The sequence below is a fragment of the Hemitrygon akajei genome, chromosome 30 (genome assembly GCF_048418815.1).
Source record: "Hemitrygon akajei chromosome 30, sHemAka1.3, whole genome shotgun sequence".
NCBI lineage: Eukaryota > Metazoa > Chordata > Chondrichthyes > Myliobatiformes > Dasyatidae > Hemitrygon > Hemitrygon akajei.
The window spans coordinates 27,468,322-27,485,884 of record NC_133153.1 but is presented as its reverse complement, the minus strand read 5'-3'; the positions used below and the strand labels follow the sequence as shown (position 1 = coordinate 27,485,884).

The window sequence follows — 17,563 nt, the reverse complement described above, 5'->3', positions numbered from 1 at the left end:
TAGGCACACACTCATCCACACAGGGTTTAATGAAATTGGTAAGAACTGCAGCATACTCATCCAGGTTTGAAGATGAATCTTTGATTATAATCCAGCCAACCGATTCAAAACAGTCCTGTAAGTGCTTCTGTGCTTCCCTTGCCCATACCTTCTTGGTCCTTGCCACTGGTACTACAGTTTTCAGTCTCTGCCTACACATTTTTTCTCAGTGTTTTTGCTCAATATGTTATTACTGACCACATAATGAACTAACCTTAAATTTTTTTTAGAACTTTACTGATTCAATAAGGGAATCAAAATACTTTAACTCAGGTGGCACAATAGTGTAGTTAGGTGACACAATAGTGTAGTGGTTAGCACAACTCTTTACACAACCAGTGACCTAGGTTCAATTCCCGCTGCTGCCTGGAAGGAGTTTGTATGTTCTTCCAGTGACTGTGTGGGTTTCACCCAGATGATCCGGTTTCCTCCCACAGTCCAAAGACATACTGGTTGATAAGTTAATTGGTCATTATAAATTGTCCCATGATTAGGCTAGAGTTAAATCGGGGGGGTTGCTGGGCAATATGGCTCAAAGGGTTGTATCTCAATAAATAAGTAAAACTAAGTAAGTTTGTAACAGCCTGAGTGGAGCTACAAATTCTATATGAATTATTTACTCTAAATTTGCAACAATATTGGTTAGGTTTGAAAGCAGTAAATCAAACACATGAACATTTTACCTCTACAGATTAAAGACACAATGACCAATGGACCAAAACAGATCAAGAAACTGATTATGGAGAAAATAACATCAATTATAAGATGAGGAGACAGGCCTGTTATTCCACAGAAAGGAACATTTTTAAAAAGAGTAAGTTAGTAACAATAGCACGCTTTTCATGAAGTGTGCAATCTTGGATAAGATTTCTTCTTGAGAAGTCAGATTCTCAATATATCAGCACAAAAGACAAGGTAAATGTGTAGAATTCTACAATCTAGACAAAGAATGTCAGATTCAGTAAGCATTGTTGATTAACTATAACAGAACTGGTGAAGATATCAACCTATTTGTTAATAAAACACGTGACTTTTAGTTTCATTGATGACTAGAATTCTCTGATGCAATGATAAAGGATATACAAGGAATTTCTAACATTGCTAGGAAAAAAAACGTCATGGCTCATTCCTTCACCCACAATACCACTCATTTTCTGTGTTGTTTCCTTTAGTGGAAGTATATTCAATTGCAAGTTTAATTGGTCAAGATAAAGCCAATAAAGATTTTTATATTCCCTTCCATAACTTAATTATAATCCAGAAATCAGTAAAATTCCAGAGTTGATCTGCCAAATATTTCATCTTCAAAATTAAGCAGCAATACATTGAACAGCAGAGGAATGCTTTTATTTAAAGCATTTCCTGCAGGTCCATCAACGTGTAAGGAACCTTGCTTATTTCATCTCATCATTGACAAAATGGAAAATGCTGAAAAGGACAATGGTATCATTAATTCAAAGCTGATTAGGCTTGGATGCAACAGATTACATGTACATGGGGATATGGTTACATTTCTAATTATTATACAAGATCTCTACAGTGCGTACCTTAGATACATTTACAGAAATGCTCAGGCACCATCTGGTGGTACAACAGTTTATGTGCAGTATCACCCGCTGACCATGGAGGGTGCATTTTCCCAAGAACGTACTTTAGTGTTCTTTATGAACAGTGTAGGGTTTCTGCAAATGCTTTGCACAAATTTTCCATGGTAGTCATTTTGTTTGTACCTTTAAGTATTCAATATTTTCATATTTTCTGACATTTTATCAATGTACATGCAGTATTTCAAAACTTTTATTTACTAAAATTAGGTACTAAATTAAGTTTGTGTTTTTGGGCAAACAGACAAATCCTCAACGCAGAGCAATTGAAGATGCTAAAATCGTTTTCTTTCCTCCACCTTCCCCAATCAACACTAAAATGGTAAAATGCTGCACATTACATCCCTACCATAAAATTTAACTCTCGACGAAAGATCTGAATAAAAGCTGAATTCAAATTCAAATCCAACTCTCTGCTCTATCAGCTTATTGCTTTAAGAAAAGCTACAATGTACAGCAGATGGGGATTAATAATTAGTACATTGTACTTTCACTCAAAATTTTTGACACTAATTTTAATATCAAGAGATGATTTATAAGTTATATTGTAAAACATGAACACTGGGAATGCAAATTTATCATTGTATAGTGATAAATAAAGTGACTTATGAGGGTTGATAGTATAATGTATTGCATTCCATATGCCACATTATATTTTTGGATTGCTTCATTTAGCTTAAAGTCCAAAGTAGGATGTACAGCTGACAGCTCTGTGGATCTTTAAGTAGATTAAACCTAGCCCCTCATAAATTATCTAGATTGGGGTATGTGAAAAAATATCTTAGTTGGAACAGAAGTACAACTTACATATCTGACAGCTGAATGACTTGCAAGTAGGTATTTAATTTGGAAACTAAGCAAAAATCAAAGAATACAAAATGAATTTATCGAGTTACAAAATTATGAGCTATTGGGAGCATTCAACAGAATTTATCTTAATGTGTATTTTCTCTCAAAATTTTGGCTGAGTGCATCTAGACTGATAATTAAAGAACTGGGACCAGACAAAAACAATTTTATAAAGTTATGGCATTGTGGAACAGATATTGAATGGGAAAGACATTTTAAGTACCAATGTTGAAGTAAATTAGGGACTGAAGCACTAAAGTCAAGCAAATGCAAAGTTTACATAATTAACTTCATTGATGAATTGTAATCAATACTTCAATCTCTAACTTTATTTATTTCCTTTTGGAATCAGCACAGCTTTCCAAAAGCTATACAGTTCAATTAAAAAAAAGAAACTCCCATAACTTGCTATAACATACTGGTTCATTCAGATTACTAACCTAATCCAGTAATCTCATACTGTTTAATTTTTCTTCGAAGCCGGATTGGTCCCTTTGTCCAATGCTCATCTCCATTAGCTTCACTTAATTCTCTGCTCGAATCGTCTGCATCTGCCTCTCTGTAATAAAGCTTGTAACCCTGGATCTGGACTTGATTAGAGGGTGGTTGCCATGAAACCAGCAGAGAGTCTACTTTTGTCTTGACCTTCATTTCTGTAGGAGCAAATGGAACTGTAGCAAAGCAAAGCAGTTCATTATTAGATGAACCATTTCAACCTGATAACAGTAATTACCTGTAACTGGATACATATGATTTATGTTCAAGTCAAATAAAGTAGTGGAGACTTTTATCATTGTTATTTTTATTCCCATTTATCAGATATTTATGTTTTCAATGCACTAGCCTCACTTTTGTAATCAAACACCTTGGTTTCCAGTGCTTGTTCCAAACCAACTAGGACCAAGTAAAGAGACTTCTCTTAGAAATATGAAGAATGTATCTGTGAGGTCACCTGCAATTACTGCTAGTTAATTAAAAATACAAAATTTGTTGACCTTTGTACCAATTGCCACCTGTGCACATGGATTCAGAAAGCAGATTATATTTGACAACAGGGTGTGGTTCCCAGTAATTAGTGTGGAGCAACTTTAATTAAAACAAATCCTAATTTTAGTTTAAAACTGCTCTCCCAGCAAACAATCTAGCTACACAAGTATTCCAAATGTAATGTTTTATATGATTTTTGACTACTGTAGTTGTCTAGAAATTAACTGATAAAATTGCAGTCTTGGCACGATAATCCCAGCAAACGATCTAGCTACACAAGTATTCCAAATGTAATGTATCGATAACCATGGCTTGAACATAGTGAAATTTTAAGCACCAGTAACAAAATACATGCATACCAATTTCTGTAATCCACTAACCAAATGAGTTTCAATCCACACTTCTATGAAAGTTGAGTTTAACATTTCCTTAGAGATGGATAATGGATATGCCTGGGTAAATTATCATAGACAACAATTCTTCTGCAGTGAACTTGAAATAGGAATGGATATTACAAATTCCCTGCCATATGCCTAAATGCTCTATGCATGTTCATTCCCAAACAACGGAGAAGACAATAGTTAGTTGTTCTATATTTTGCAAAAAGAAGGTTGCCCTTTATTAATCTGGAAAGACAATGTTCCTACCTGTTACTTGTTTACTTCTGTCAGGTATTAAGTGCTGGGTCCAATCTGATGGTGCACCATATCCCACTCTCGTGCTTGCTGCAATCCGAACTTTGTAAACTTTCTTTGACTGTACTGTAGGAAGTGTGACTTGTGTTTCATTTCCATCAACTTCAATTGAATAAATTTGATCTGTTGTATAAACAGGGGGAGCACTTAATAGCAGTAGTTCAATGAAAGTGAATATTCTCTGCAACTGTATATTTTCACCCCAAAAATGTCAGAACTCGTTTCCTGGGTAATGCCCATCATGATTTACTCTCACGATGACAGTCTAAGCCTCAAATGACATTTGATTCATGCTGTGTAATTTAGCCTTATTTCTTCAACCAGTCAAGATGATAAAGATTTGCGCTAATCTCCCATTCAATGCTTAGCAATTCTGAGCACACTGAATTAAGTATCCACTTTGGACAATAACCTTAGCTGCCAGTGATCAATTGAATTTAAATTCAATGAATAAATAGTCACATGCTATTACCCAAAAGGACAAGTCTGTTGAAGTTACTCCTCTGTGGACAGGCAACATGACAATCATATGTAAGGTTCAATGGTACAAATAGAAACATAATTAATGCTAAGAATGTAGCAGAACAGAGCAAGCAAGACAATGAATGATTCAAATTCCAGACACCAATTGGAACTACTATGCTGTATTCTCAACATTTTTTCTGGAGCATGAAAGGGAGTGGATGAAAATAAAGTTCTCATCTCTAGCAGAGATTGAAGTAACACAGGGAAATTACCAACACAACAGTCATCAAGTTAAGATACTAGGATATTGTGCTTTGTATCAACTAAGAATAATGAGCAATAATTTTACTTAAGGTGACTGCTATTTCACATAACCGATAGAAAAGGCTGTTAAGATTACCGTTCCAAAAACAGGTTTAATATTAAAGTTCTAAGTCACTGTATGCCTAAGTATAAGGAAAGTGAAAATCAATACAGTATATTCAAAGTAAATGCATGTCCAATAGCTCAATGTACATACCTTCTTTCAACATGCAGTAATCAATTCGGTATTTTGTTATTTTACCATTGCTAAGTTCTGGAGAGAGTGGAAGCCATGTAACCCGAACATCAGTGTGAGTGGAAATCGACAAGGATGGTTGAGGGCCAGTACTTGGTACTGTTCAGAAATAGGATACAAACATTAGAACTTTAATGATTAGATAAAGATCAATACACAAAATAAATTCCAACCGAGTTAAGGATCCAACTCTTTAATTGCAAAATAATTTGTAGAGTATTTCATTAGTGATGAAAATTGTGGCTGGTGACATAGAAGGGAAGTAATTGTGATTACCTGCTTCCAGAAAACTCAGAATTATGCAGACCATCTAAGTCTGGGACTTGCCAAGTAAAATTGAATGGGGTTTTTATTTTGTTGGTGTGCTCCTCCATAATGTTAAGTATACTTAAGAGCAAATGATGGAGACAGCAGCCAAAGAACTGGAAATGAATACCAATGAATTGATCCACTTGACCCGAAACAGGAGTGTGTGGGCCATGGCAGTCAAAGCTCAAACTGGGCATGGCACCTGATAATGATGATGATACTTAAGAGGAAGTTATGCTGGGAGAAAAGCTCTGCATAATATTTTCATGAACAACTGAGGAAATAACCAGATGGAAAGGAAGAATAGGGAAGAGAAATTAAACTGATATGTCACTGTTACAGTTACGTGTTAGATGATATGCGAAGTATTTTACAAATATACATTTAAGTAGAGACAGTTCTTTCCCACCTGTAATATGGTGCAGAACACCACTGAATTACATTCAGAAACAGATGCATGTGACAGACTGAATGTCTAGCACTCTGAATTCAGCACTACAAAATTTGGCAGCAGCAAGTCAAAACCTAGCCCAATGAGCAATAACTGTTTAATGTGCTTCTCCTAGCACAGAGGATTTTCTGGGCTCTCACCTCAAACCTGGATAACAAAAAAATTAAAACTAGCAAAAATAAATTTTAGCTGAAGATGTTGTGATCAGTATCTACACTCAGTAGCCACTTTATTAGGTATACCTGTTGGTTAATGAAACCTGTTGGTTAATGAAAATATCTAATCAGCCAATCATGTGGCAGCAACTCAATACATAAAAGTATTAGTCAAGTGGTACAGTTGCCATTCAGACCAAACATCAGAATGGGGAAGTAATGTGATTTAAGTGACTTTGACCATGGAATGATTGTTGGTGCCAGATGGGGTGGTTTGAGTATCTCAGAAACTGCCGATCTCCTGGGATTTTCACACAACAGTCTCTAGAGTTTACAGAGAATGGTGTGTAGAACAGAAAAAAAAATCCAGCGAGTGGCATCTCTGTGAGCAAAAATGCCGTGTTAATGAGAGAAAGGCCAGACTGGTTTAAGCTGACAGGAAGGCAACAGTAACTTGAAACTCACAGCCCATCAAACCTTGAAGTAGGTGGGCTACAGCAGCAGAAGACCATGAACATACACTCAATGGCCACATTATTATGTAAAGGAGGTACCTAATAAAGTGGCCACAGTGTGTAAATATAAATTAGAGTCAACCAGTTGAAGATGATGTGCTTGCAATATCATAATAATATTTTCATGTATAAACATAGTGAAATCTTTCAAGTTGAATTAGATTACATTCACAGAGCATAAGGAATGTTCACTATTACCATCTGCTGGACAATTTTGAATGCAAAATTTGTGCAGCATTTTTTTTGGCCTTTCACTTCAAAAAGCTTAAATTGCATGAGTTTGTTAGTTTACAGAGAGAACTTCTGTTCTGAAAAATTTCAAAAATCACTTTACTTAAGTAATAGTACTCAGTGATTTCCTAGTTCTCATATTTAAAATAGAGGTATTATGATCTCTGGATTAAATTGTCAAATTGTAACTTGAGAAATAAATTATTGTGTGAATGAAGAAATTAGACTAATTGGCAGTACTCCAATTTATTAAATAGATTGATCTTGGTAGTGCTATGAACTACAGAGGAAGTGTTAAGAATGAAAAAAAATCCTCACAGATTGCTAGTGATTGGAGATGACATCGGATGCACAACAACTTTGGCAGGGTTTGCAAGACATTACTTCCTACAAAGCGAAACCCAATAGCATGAATGGTAGCAATGCTTCCCTTCCAGATGAACTCAATACCTTCTATGCCTGTTTTGAAAGGGAGAATACATACTGCAGCTGTGAAGATCCCTGATGACCCTGTGATCTCTGTCTCAGAGGCTGATATTAGGCTGTCTCTAAAGAGGGTGAACCCTCGCAAGGTGGAAGGTCCTGATGGAGTACCTGGTAAGGCTCTGAAAACCTGTGCCAACCAACTGGCAGGAGTATTCAAGGACATTTTCAACCTCTCACTGCTACAGGCAGAAGTTCCCATTTGCTTCAAAAGGGCAACAATTATCCCAGTGCCTATGAAGAATAGCATGGCCAAGTGGTTAAGGCTTTGGGCTAGTGATCTGAAGGTCGCTAGTTCAAGCCTCAGCCAAGGCAGCGTGTGTGCAAGGCACTTAACCACACACTGCTCCTGCACATTTATAGCCCAGTGGCGGCAGTTGGTGCAGTTATGGACAAGACAATAATGTGAGCTGCCTTGATGACTATCGCCCGGTAGCACTCACATCGACAGTGAAATGCTTTGAGAGTTTGACTAGAATGAACTCCTGCCTCAGCAAGGACTGAGGCCATTGCCATTGCAATTTGCCTATCGCCACAGTAAGTCAACGACAGATGCAATCTCAATGGCTCTTCACACAGCTTTAGACCGCCTGGACAACACAAGTACTTATGTCAAGATGCTGTTCATCTTCAATAGCTCAGCATTTCATCATTCCCACAATCCTGATTGTGAAGTTGCCTGGACGTCTGTACCTCCCTCTACAATTGGATCCTTGACTTCCTAACTGGAAGACCATAATCTGTGTGGACTACTGATGATCAACACTGGTGTGCCTCAGGGTGTGTGCTTCGCCCACTGCTCTACTCTCTATATACCAATGACTGTGTGGCTAGGCATAGCTCAAATACCAACTATAAATTTGCTGACGATACAACCATTGTTGGTAGAATCTCAGGTGGTGACGAACGGGCATAAAGGAGTGAGATATGCCATCTAGTGGAGTGGTGTCACAACAACAACCTGGCACTCAATGACAGTACGACGAAAGAGCTGATTGTGAACTTCAGGAAGGGTAAGATGAAGGAACACATACCAATACTCATAGAGATCAGAAGTGGAGAGAGTGAGCAATTTCAAATTTCTGGGTGTCAAGATCTCTGAGGACATAACCTGGTCCCAATGTATCGATGCAGTTTTAAAGAAGGCAAGACAGCGACTATACTTCATTGGGAGTTTGAAGAGATTTGGTATGTCAACAAATACATTCAAAAACTTGTATAGATGTACCATGGAGAGCATTCTGACAGGCTGCATCACTATCTGGTATGGGGGGGGGGTGGATGGAGGGGGCTACTGCGCAGGACTGAAAGAAGCTGCAGAGGGGCTGTAAATTTAGTCGGCTCCACCTTGGGTACTAGCCTACAAAGTACGCAGGACACGTTCAAGGAGCGGTGTCTCAGAAAGGCAGTGTCCATTATTAAGGACCTCCAGCACCCAAGGCATGCCCTTTTCTCACTGTTGCCATCAGGTAGGAGGTACAGAAGCCGCAAGGCATACACTCAGTGATTCAGGAACAGCTTCTCCCCCTCTGCCATGCGATTCATAAATGGACATTGAACCCTTGGACACTACCTCACTTTTTTAAGTCTATGTATTTCTGATTTTTGCACAATTTTTAATCTATTCAATATATGTATACTGTAATTAATTTAGATATTTATTTATTATTATTTTGTGTTTTTTTTCTTCTACATTATGTATTGCACTGAACTGCTGCTGCTGCTAAGTTAACAAATTTCATGTTACATGCTGGTGATAATAAACCCGATTCTGATTATGACGGTGGAAAATGGCAAAAGTAATAGATTGGTTTCCTCAGTCCTTAATGATAAATCTCCTAAACTTTAAAATAATGAACACTTGCTAAAATGATTCATACCAATTTGAAAGCCTTTCTAACTTTAGCAAATATTAAGCAATAATTGAATGATGCCCTCCTCTTAATTACACAATATGCTTCAATGTGTTCAAGCAGTCTCATTTACATCAAAATATAATTGTGAAGAAAACAAACTTTAAAAATTTACTGAGGGCTTGGGAGCGAACAGGTGAAGGTAAGCAAGAGGAAAGAAAGTAATCTCTGAGCATATTTTTGGCTGTTAGCTAAAAAAATATTATTGTTCCTAGATCCAAATGAGGACTTAGTTACCAATAAAATGAAAACACTAAGGAGAGTCGAAGTTTTTAAAGCCACTAATCATCCTGTTCTAATTTTTCCAGTTCATAATCCAATGTGTTTTTGCAATGAATCATAGACTGTGATGACCTACAATTCAGATTTTCTTTTTGTGGCCAGCACCCTAAAACATATGATCAGAAATGTTTAGATTCATGCTCACTTTACATAGCCAGATTTACATTCAACCACAATTTCAAACACTTATTCCAGTCTCATCCCAGGGTTACTTTTACTCACAAAGAAAACAAAATATCATGCTAATTTATGTTTTTCCTACACGCATCTCTCATGCCATTCAGCATCAGAACCTTATATTACAATGTCTTAGTCACAGTTCTCCAGTTCTATACCCATCTCATCAAATGCATCATTAGTAGCCTTGATATCTAGAAAAGCTTTCAGTAATTTTCCAAGCAGTAACAATATTAAAAATTGTTTTATTAAACATTTTAAATCCTAGAGATATTCTGTTCATTCCCATGACATTCTCCACCTTTAACAACTCATTATTTAATTTTAATTCATCATTGAGGCAGAAAGACATAGCAAAGAAACAAGCCTATGATTTATATTAAAAAAAGAAACAAAAAACAATGATTTAATGAAGATATTAACACTGGAATTCATGCTTAGCTCCTCTTCCAAAGAATCTCTGATTCATACAGCTACTTTATTTTATTGTAGTCTGTATTTTCCAAACCAACCCAAAAATTCATAAAGCTACAAGTTCCCTAAGCATTCATTGGGACTCACTATGTTAAGATGCAGAATTTTGTCATAACTAAATCAATCATAGCTTGCATTTGTCAGCATCAACAAACTGCCTCCTTAGGATGTGCATATACCAAACAAAGTGTTAAGTCAAATAAAACTTGGTTTAGGATTTGGGCTTCAGATGACTGCCAAACTGTATAGAATTGAAAAACAAACTCTTTTGCACACACCTGATTTTCCATGTCCTTAGATAACTACGTACCTTTGCATCCTTATCATGTTGTCTTTGACATTAAAATTTACATTAATATATTGATTCTATATATTGTATTTCCTCAGATCACCCACTATAGTGATGCTCTCCCTTCCCATACTCTGTCTAAAAGAATACATGCATGTGTTCATCACTGGTGAGTGATTTTGAAAACTGTTAAAACTTATCTACAACAGCAGCAATTCTCCATGTTCTTTCCATACTGCTTCACAGATCTGATCAGGAGACATTCTGATTAAATATGTGAAATACCCCATTCATCATTTATTATTTAGTTACTGGTTCCTTACAGCAACATACAGGTTCCAAGCAGATTAATTTCACCACCATTGTATTAATATTAATCCTCACTTCAGTCATAGACTGAAGCCTGTGAAGTACAAGGAACAGGACTGATGGCAAATAAAGCTGGCAATCATTAGCCTTCCCCTTTTGATTTATATTACTACACAAAATAAAATGCAAACATTTTATAAAATGTAAGACATGCAAAAAAGCTGGATGAACTCAGCAGGTCGGGCAGCATCCATTGAAAGAAGCAGTCAACGTTTCAGGTCAAGACCATTCGTCAGTCCTGACGAATGCTGCCTGACCTGCTGAGTTCATCCAGATTTTTTGTACGTCTTGATTTGACCACAGCATCTGCAGTGTACTTAGTGTTTATAAAATGTAAACTATTTAATACAGTCTAAAGGTGCATTCAAGACACACGATACTGCCAGTATATGTTAGTCTTGTTTGGGATGTAATATCTTGTCAGGTGAGTCAGAAAATTGGGATATAAATCCCATTCCAATGACTTGAAAACAATGAGCCTGTATTTAGCAGACAGCATCAAGTACATTGTGCAGTCAGTCACCACATTTACGTTGTTTACATATTCCATATGGGCTTATTTCACTGGAAAAAACAAAATTACAAAGGTTTAAAAAATAGCTCAGTCTTCTATAAAGCAAGCAATAATGTACCACCTTAATTAACTTGTATGAGTCCATAACTGTATATTTTAGAATTCTCAGGCAGTAATACTGATTTGAACATGTGAGCTTACATATGGAGACAAAATTTCACTATAAATCTCTCAAAGATAGGTAATCAACAGATTAAGACTATGGATTTCCATAGACATTATCGGTTTTTAAAGGAAATATAAAAAATATTCCCCAGTCCTTACCATCTTCCATAGTTTCAACAACAATAGAATGCGAGGTCCTACTGGCACCAAGTTGAGAATAAGCAACGACATAAAAGGTATAGTTTGTGTCTGGCTGCAAGTCTTTCACTTGGAGCTCTGTGGTGTCATTATTCACTGCAAACTGATATTCAACATTGTTTGTACCTGCAAAAGAGTATTAGTTAACTAAGAGAAAAATCAATGAGGAAGAACAAATATTGTAACACAAATAAGCTGTACTATTGATTTAGATTTGAGCCACATGACAAGGTCAGATTGTGACTAAATTTAGCATAAACATGTAAACGATACAAAGGATTATATGAAATATTAAGTGCACTCAGCAGCAATTGGATGATTTATTGACAGGGATTCTGTGGAATTTTTCACAGTTGTTCAGACTATGAACCCTACAGATGTCTGGTTTCATCATAACACCTTCAGCTCTTCAGACTCCTTAACTTTATAAAAGCAAACATTTGCCTAAAAGTTGTAATCAGCAGATAACCATCTACATGTATATTAAGCAGTATCACATGCATCAACGTTGACAGGATGCTAAAGGATATCCTAAATGCCTTTTTGAGTGTAGGCAAAAACACAAAAACATAATCTAATTTCTGTCCATAAAACAAAGACAAAAATTGATAGATCGCTAAATCATGCCCTCAGGAATAATGGACCATCAAGAACCTTGAATGCCCATGACACTCAAATTATCAATAACAATTGAAGATCAAATAAACAAAAAACATTTTAAAGCATTAAATGATTTAAAACTCTTAACTAAATTAGCATTAAAGCAAAATCAAGTAATTCCAAAGAAAATACAATCAGTTTCAGACTTACTCTCCCACAAAGTTATTCTTCTTTATATACAGTGTTCCTATACCAAGCTAGGCTCACGGAACAATTTCCCACTGTAACTGTTGGGAGTTGCAACTGGGTTGTCTTCCACCACTGGACTTAGCTTGGAGTCCAAAATTGAAGCAAAACTAGGAACAGACGTAGGTGGTGTTTAATCTTGATATATGTGAAGTAATGCATTTTGGAGATTACTAATGAGATCTAGGAATTGCATAATAAATGGTCAGCTTCTAATGTGTATGAGGAACAGATGAACATTGGCATTCAAATCGAAGGATCCTTGAAGATGGCAGTCAAAGTAGATAATGTGTTACAGGAGGCACATGGAATACTGGCCTTCATAGTAGCGGTACAGAATACAAGGAAAGGAATTTTATGCTCCATCTTTATTAAACATTGGTCAAACTTTATCTAGCATACTGTGTACTGCTCTGGTCATCATTTTGTGGGAAAGATGTGATAGAGATGTAGAAGATACAGATGAAACTCTAGGCACATTGGGCTTATTCAATTTGGAATCTGGGGATTAAATGGGTTCCATTCAGCATCAACCTATTGTCAATGGGATTGCTGCCCACAGCTACTAAGCCCCACTCCTGGCTTCATTCCCAGGACTTAACCCATTTACAGATCCAGAGCAGATTCTCAGCCAGTTTTCATTCACAGATCTGAAGGAAGCATAAAGCTGCTCTGTGAATATATTCCCAGTTAAAGTGTGGAGAAGGAAATTGGTGTTCCCCCTGCAAAATGGATACCCATGTGTCAGCATATAGTGGGCGAGACAGCCTAGTTCCATGCTACATGACTCTAAGGGCTTGACCACTGAGTTCTAGAATTCTGAGTTCACACACATTCTGAACTTTCTGACACTTATGGAAAGGAAATACTACCAAGGTGGCATGAAATTTCTAGCAACTTCAAAGAGGTTCTAGCCCATCAACTTTCCACACTATTTTGAATGTATCAACATGCTCTGGAAGATTTCTCTCACTTCATTACAATATTAAAGACATGAGGTTTATGGCTTCAAGCCAGTATCAGTATTACAAAGTTCATATCCAGGAATTAAGGGCTATGGGGAAAGGGCCACTAAAATCGACGGGCCAGATGGCTTATTACTACTTCTATTTCTTCTGTTCTTATGTTCCATGACTGCTGGAGCAAGGAGACACTGTAATAATATTCACATTTATGACTTTGAATGTTGCTAGCTAGACTTCAAAAGGCCCCTTAATATTAACATGCTTACCTAAAAACTCCTTCACTCCGGATGTGGTGAGGGAAAGAATGTTCAGGGTCAGGATTCTTGAGAGTCAGGTTACACTCATAAATTACTGTAGAAGAGGAAGAGGCAGCATTTGGAGACGCAGGGGCCTCAAGTGAGATCTGATTAAGTAGAAAACCTGGTCAAACAGGTCTTCTTTAAGTTATTCTGAAGCACACCAACTGAAGACCTCTTTCTCTGTGAATGTACTCAAAAGTTTCTGGAAATATCAGTAAAACAGGCCTTGACTGTTGTTTGATGCTCATATGCTTGTGCAAATGTGAATACATCGCCATGTAAATGCATCAAATATACTGTGGGCCATGAAACAATTTAACTAAAAACACCCAACTATATCTTCAATAAGTTTTGGATAAAATTCCACCATGTAGTGTACAACAAAGTTCTGCATTTCTTCTTGCAGCATCCAAAAAAATTGCTGTGTGCATGACTTGGATGATAAGGGGACTACTGAAATTGATTTCTAATAGTCATCCTCAAAATCAGCCAGAAACATCCACTGAAGCATTGCCTGCTGTCTAAGAAGAGTTAGCTCTATTGCCTGCATTGTTTTATGCATGGTGCAACTCATGTACAAACATAGAGCAAATACAGAATACCTACCCACTGCCTTTTGATAGTGAAGGGAGAATCCAATAATCTGCTCACTGTTGTATTCTGGACGCTCCCAGGATACTAACACTGCTGTACTCGATAAAGGAGTGGCATATACACTTTTGGGAGCGCTGGGCAAACCTTCCCGCACTGTTACAGTTAGTTTGGCTGTAGTGCAAGCCATTCCAAGACTATTCTCGGCAATACACTGGTAGTAAGCAGCATCTTCTAGTCCAATCTGATTAATTACTAAGCTGCCACTGCTCTGGATCTTTACTCGGCCATTAGACATGATGTCCTCTCCATTTTTCAGCCAGCGAATTCTAGGGGTGGGTTCCCCTTTAGCCTTGCAGACAAATCTTGCAGTGCTTGCACGTATCCGGGAGATCGTCTCAGGAAAGTGAGTAATCATTGGTGGAGCTGTAAAAGACCGGAACTTTAGAAACTTGAAATAACAAACACTGCACCATCCAACTACAAAATGGTTCTTAAAGTTTCTTAACACAAGAGATTCTGCAGATGCTGGAAATCCAGAACATCAAAACAATGCTGGAGGAACTCAGCAATTCAGGCTGCATCTAAAGAACATCCTGTCTAACTTCTGGTAATTTCTCCCTTTCCCCCTTCTCTCTTTTCCATTCCCCATTCTGACTCACCTCTTACCGCCTTCCCTTCTCCTCATCGCCCCAACTCCTCTTTTTGGTGCCCCTCCTTCTTCCCTTTCTCCCATGGACCACTCCCCTCTCCTATCAGATTCCTTCTTCTTCAGCCCTTTACCTTTTCTACCTATCACCTTCCAGCTTCTCACTTCTCCTCTCCAATCACCTGCCAACTTGTACTCCTTCTCCTTCCCCTACCTTCTTATCCTGGCTTCTTTCCCCTTCCTTTCCAGTCCTGATAAAGGGACTTGGCCTGAAATGTCCACTCTTAAAATTTCTCCTGTTACTATAAAGAATCATTGAAAAAATGGAAACAATGTTTATCATGTTGGAGAAGGTGCAATGATAACTTTCAATAGTGTTCATTGATGATACAATAATGGTTGGCCTCATCAGCAACAATGATGAGTCGGCATACAGAGAGGAGGAAGACAGGCCTCTCAAATGTGAGAACAATAACCTGAGACTCAATGTGGATAAGGCAAAAGATATGATTCTGGACTTCAGGAAGATGCAGGTTAACTACTCTCAATTACACACCAACGGTTCTGCCGCAGAGAAGGTGAGGAGCACAAAGTTCCTTGGCATGCACATAACGGACAATCTAACTTGGACCCACAACAGCTCCTCATTGGTCAAGAAGGTACAGCAGTGTCAACACTGTCTGAGGAGGTTGAGGCGTGCAAGGATCTGCTCTTCATATTAACAATTTTCTATAGGAGTACCATTGAGAGTGTTCTGTCTGGCTGCATCATTGTGTGGTGTGGAAACTGCAAGGTACCGGACAGCAAGACACTACAGAGGTGGTAAAAACCACTAAGGGGATGACTGGGGTCTCCATCCCCCTATTTGTGACATTTATCATAAGTATTGTAGACGAAGGGCTCGAAGCACTGTTGAGGATCTCTACCCCCAATTCCACAATCTCTTTGACCCACTATCATCAGGAAATAGGTATACCGAAGCACCAGGACAAGGACTGCCAGACTGGGTAACAGCTTCTTCTCTCAGGCTGTGAGATTAATGAATACCCTGCCACCACTGAGATTTTGGTCACTAGGATGACGAGTTGTTTACTGTTCACCTGTGCTGCAACTTTACATGCATTCTGAAATATGTCCAATTAACTTATTTATGGTAATATTTTGTTTTATGTTCTGGATGTGATATACGTTTTGTGGATGCACTGTGGTTCAGAGGAACATTGTTTTGTTTGGTTGTATATATGAAGATTCTAAATAAATCATATGAAATGATGTTCAATCTTGTACATAATTTTTAATTGCTTTTTCAGTTCCTATAACTGAAATAGTACATGACAACCAATATTCTAGCGAATAAAGGCAGAGCCATACAAACCTAGCACTCGTAGCTCAGCAGCAGCAGTGGCAAATTGTCGAGTTCGTGGTTTATTGGCACGACAGACATACACACCAGAATGGTGTGGTTGGGTGTCAGCAATCATTAGGTTCGTTCTTCCAACCACAATGACATCAGTAGCAATTGGTTTACCATCTATGAATAAAGCAAGAGATGAAAAGAAAAATGAAAAAAGTAACCCATTGAACAGTTTACTTTGGAATACTCTTTAACACCTGATAGCAGTCAATATGCTCAATTGTGTTACTACTTTATTTAATTGGGCACCACACCACAATGGTAAGGTTAGTATATATAACTCAGCCCTGAGTACATATGAATTTGGTGATGAACTGTCTTCTTAAACCTTTGCAGGTGACAACACTCCTGGATTGCTAGTGGATACCAGCAATCCAGGAGTTAAAATACAATTTAGCAATTTAGGAGTTAAAATACAACAATTAAGCAACAGTGATAGATTTCAAAATCTGAAATGATGTGCAGCTTGGAGAAGAAGGGCATATGATGGTGTTTTACAGGCTTAAAGCCTTCACTCATCTAGCAGAATGGAGCTTGATAAAATGCCAATAAAGAAGCCTAAAGCAAGTAACTGCAGTGTGCTTTACATATTGCTGCCACACTGCAGAGCAAGAAATGAATGGTGGTTGGTATACTAAGCAAAGAGGCTGTCTTGACAAGACAGTTGAGCTTTTTGAGTGCTTTTTGTTTGAGCTGCACTCCAGCAGATAAATGTGGAACATTGCATAATACTCCTGTGCATTATCACTACCATATCCTACCTTCTTAATTCCCCTATCTCCAATTATCTGGGATGTGCCGAACTGAGGTCTACCGTCAATTGGTGCACAATATAGTTTATCAATTTCAACTACAAAACACTTTTAAAAATAGTAGTTTACCCAAAGAAGCCCTTGCTAATTGTTGGCGACTAGGGGATTTTTTTTTTAAATCACCTCACAATCTCTCCGCACCTTCATGTCCTCCCCTCAAAAAAGAAAAGGAGAAGGTAAGGATTTATCTAATCTAATCATATTTCAATAACATTTTATGGTAGACTGAGAAAGCTATACAACAGAGAATAGATTCTTTCTGCA

General features: G+C 37.6%; 1 protein-coding gene across 2 annotated transcripts in view; it reads right to left on the bottom strand.

The window, feature by feature from the left end:
- igdcc4 (immunoglobulin superfamily, DCC subclass, member 4) overlaps positions 1-17,563 on the bottom strand; it is a 146,852-nt gene that overhangs the window by 44,358 nt on the left and 84,931 nt on the right. For both annotated transcript variants that reach the window (XM_073033192.1, XM_073033191.1), the window contains exons 6-11: positions 16,449-16,604; positions 14,440-14,850; positions 11,685-11,849; positions 5,160-5,297; positions 4,127-4,297; positions 2,933-3,163 (exon numbers count right to left, since the gene is read on the bottom strand). In XM_073033192.1, the coding sequence (XP_072889293.1) occupies positions 2,933-3,163; positions 4,127-4,297; positions 5,160-5,297; positions 11,685-11,849; positions 14,440-14,850; positions 16,449-16,604 (1,272 nt within the window). The remainder of the gene's footprint in view (positions 1-2,932; positions 3,164-4,126; positions 4,298-5,159; positions 5,298-11,684; positions 11,850-14,439; positions 14,851-16,448; positions 16,605-17,563) is intronic.